We start from the raw sequence: 4,035 nt of genomic DNA on the forward strand, positions 1-4,035 counted from the left end.
TTGACTAGACAAGTGCAAGACTCACCTGCGGACACGCCTCTTTCACCGCTCATCCAATCAGGATGCGCTCAAGCGTCTCTCCTCCAATCAGATGTCGGGACGCGCATGGACGTGTGCACCTCTGCGCCTGCGTCACCCGGATCCAGGATCCATTTACACACCTTTAAAATTGAGATTATCGTGTCTCATATTTGCATAAAATTGATCAAACGTGAGGATATAATAGATCTAATCTTTACTTGTCATAGTGCACGTATATGGAGGACGAAAACTGCAAAAACAATAAATCAAATATATAAATAAATGAGTAAATAAATTAATAAATTCGTGCATAAATAAAACAAATAAATGAATGAATAAATAAATAAATAAATAAATAAATAAATAATTAATCCACAATTTCCTGCATAAATAAATATATAAGTAATGAATATTGCGGACTGATAATAAATTAAATAAATTACACGAATGATGGGGGAATAAGAAAAGGCTAAATTGAAGGTTTATTTTCCCCCTTTTAAATGTTTATTCAGTCTCATTAGCATGTTGACATGTTTGAAAGGGGGAAAAATAATCTTTCAGTTTAGCATTTTCTTTTCCCCCAAACTTTCGTGTAATTTTTTTTACACATTTTATATACATTTATTTATTTGCATATTCATTTGATTAATGTTTTATTTATGCAGAAATTTATGGATTTATTTACTCATTTATTTATATATTTGCGGATTTATATATTGTTTTTGCAGGTTTCGTCCTCCGTACACGTAGGCCTACAATGAAAATTAAGTTTCATATATATATAATAAAAATATAATACATTTAATTTAATATTCGCTCTTCTGGCTAGATGCTAATTTATTGTAATATGACAGACACTAATATTTGAATATATTTTTAAAAATTTAATTAAATTAAAAGCAGAGTGTAATTGTTATGAAAGTACAATTAATCCAGAAACTGACAGATATAAAGATTATATGTTTATTTATAATATATTATAATAATTAATATGGAGGACAAAACCTGCAAAAACAATAAATACGCGAATAAATAAATCCACAAATTCCTGCAATAATAAATATATAATATATTAATAGCGCGGGCAGATAAATAATTAAATATTTATGCAGGAAGTTGTGGACTTTTATATATATTTATTTATTTGTTTGCGTATTTATTTATTTATTCATTGTTTTATTTATGCAGGAATTTATTTATTTGTTTACTTATTTATTTTATTTTTTATTTATTATTTATTTTTAATTGGGTTTATATTTATTCATGCTTTATTTATGCAGGAATTTATTTATTTTTTTATTTATTATTTATTTTTATTTTTTATTTATTAATTTTATTTATTTATTTGGGTATTTATTTATTCATTGTTTTATTTATGCAGGGATTTCTTTATTAATTTACTTATTTATTTGTTTTTTATTTATTTTATTTTATTTATTTATTTAGGTATTTATTTATTCATTGTTTTATTTATGCAGACATTTTTTTTTGTATTTATTTATTTATTGTTTTTGCAGTTTTAGTCCTCCATATCTTTTGCAAGTTCTGATAAATAAATAAATAAATAAATAAGTAAATAAATAAATAAATAAATAAATACTATGACCAACAGCGCTCTCTTGTGGCGGTCGGCAGGTAAAGCGCATTTTATTTACACCTCTCTGTGCCAAACCAGCTCACAGAAACTGTTAATGATTTAGTGATTTATATATCTTTATGTATTTATTCAGGTGACGCTTTCTGACTCGTGTTTGCATTGTAGTTTGAACTATCATATATAATTCTTTAAATCATTAGCGAGGTTCGTTATGTAATCAGGCCGCGCTCTCATTGGCCGCCTTCACTCTGACCCCGCCCACCCTGATAACGTCAGATGCGTCATTCGCCATTTTGCTGTTAAGAGAATAATATTGCTCCATTAATACTGCAATTACCGCTGTTCCTGCACCGTAATCGCGTTATTATTGACGGAGAAACGGCTTTATTTTAAGCGTTTGTGCTGCGGGAATCATGTCAGACAATCCGGACGATCTGGAGCTCGAGTCTGAAGAGAAGCAGGTACCGTTACTGTGATAAATGAGGAGATAACACAAACACGACACGCTTTGGAGATAAACATTCAGTCTAATATCGTGACGTAAATGGAAATGCGCTGTTATTGTGATAGGAATAAAAAGAATCGTGACTTAACAGGTCCCGAGTGTCACTCGGGGAGGTCACGCCCACGCTCAGAGGAGATTCTCGCTCTGATTGGTTGATCAGTCTGTCAGTCAAACAGATTGTGAATTCCTATTGGTTAACGTTTGTTGTTATGCTGCATACACGTTCACTCTATTGTTTTAGTGTTGAGAGAGATTGTTGGATTTTAGACTCTGCAGGTGAACACTAGTGTAAGGAAATAACGAATATTTATCATAACGTAGTTCTGTAAATTATTTATTTACTTTAAAAACGTTTTGTATTAAGCATTTTCAAAAATGGTATGTTTACATATAAAAATATGCATTTCAATAACTTTCTAGCACGAAAATCTGAACACTGGATGAAGTAAGGTTCATGATTAATGTTTATTTATTTATTTTGACACATTAGAGTGGGTTTTGGGATTGTTTTATAACTCCATAATTTAGAAAATACCTAGAACTGACAGAAAAACACCAATATTGTGAAAATAAAATGTAGTTTATAACCAGAAAAAGTTTGCATGAACATGTACTTATGTAAAAATATTCAGAATATAGATTTGAATAAAACTGTAAAGCAGATATTAATGGTTCAGTGCATTCTTGAGAAAACCAAAAGTATGCATTGCAGTGATGAAATCAACAGTAGCTTTATATAATGATAATGTGCAGGAAGAAAATCAAATGCATGAAAGATGTGTTTTACCACTAATATATTTAGAAAATGAATAGTGTTTTAAGCCCTAATATACCTGCACATATCTACACACATATGGATGAATCTGATTTATGATTCTATATATCGCACAGTGTGAACTGAAGAGTGAATGTGTGTATTTACAGGATTCTCCAGAAAAGACCTGTAACCCCATACTGTCCGAAGAGGCCAAACTGAAGTCAAAATATCCAAATCTGGGACACAAACCCGGCGGTTCAGACTTTCTGATGAAGAGACTACAGAAAGGGGTGAGGACATTATTTTACAAAGTTGTAAATAAAGATTATAGGAGTGAATTTGACCTTCCTTCTTGATGTTTAATCCAGTGTTACTTTCAGTTTGATTGAATTTCAATGTGAAATTTCGTTTTCATTTGTCTAATATTACTTTGTTTATTTATTTGAGTGCAGTGTGCATTAATCAACATTCATGAATGTAAATGCACCAAAATAACCCTAAGGCTAGTTTACGATTTTAATTTTCATTTTAGTTTGATTAGACATAGTTATTTGCACAGCTTTGAAAACAAAAACCTGAGAATCACTTTATTTTAATGGTCCCTTTAACGCATTTTGTTGTAAGTTGGCATGTACTTCTTCTAGTCAGTTAAATGTCTGTTGAAGGAGCAGTATCAGCAGATATTAAGCAGACAGTCTACTAATACTCAAATCAGAAGTAATTGGCATGTAGTTTAATGCAATTTAGTCAACAAAATGTGCAATAGGGACCATCAAAATAAAGTCTTACCAAAACCTGTTGTGTTATTTGCTTTTAATGTCCACGTTTTGCTGGCACTTCACCATTTTTTAAAAAGTCAGATGTTAATGTGACTAAACATTTTCTCTTTTAGGTAAGTTAGGATTATCAAATTTGTTTCTGTTCTGCTTAATAGCAGAATAATGAGAGAGAGATTTGTTGAGAAATTGTTATAACTTTTCTGGAAAGTCAAGTTTACATACAATATGTAAAAGCTCAGATGATGGTGTCAAGGTTTTGGAAGTTTCCGGTTGGATAATGGACAACATTTGAGTTAATTGGAGGCACAAGTGTAGAATAGTATTGAAGGAATCCTTCTGTGACAACATGGGAAAATCAACAAGCCAGAATCAACAA

At 30.6% G+C, this 4,035-nt stretch overlaps 1 protein-coding gene across 1 annotated transcript in view; it reads left to right on the forward strand.

The window, feature by feature from the left end:
* Positions 1-1,891: 1,891 nt before the first annotated feature.
* ensaa (endosulfine alpha a) overlaps positions 1,892-4,035 on the forward strand; it is a 4,779-nt gene continuing 2,635 nt past the window's right edge. The window contains exons 1-2 of the mRNA XM_056479100.1: positions 1,892-2,079; positions 3,048-3,170. Of these exons, the coding sequence (XP_056335075.1) occupies positions 2,032-2,079; positions 3,048-3,170 (171 nt within the window). The 5' untranslated portion in view covers positions 1,892-2,031. The remainder of the gene's footprint in view (positions 2,080-3,047; positions 3,171-4,035) is intronic.

This window comes from Danio aesculapii, chromosome 19 (genome assembly GCF_903798145.1).
Source record: "Danio aesculapii chromosome 19, fDanAes4.1, whole genome shotgun sequence".
NCBI lineage: Eukaryota > Metazoa > Chordata > Actinopteri > Cypriniformes > Danionidae > Danio > Danio aesculapii.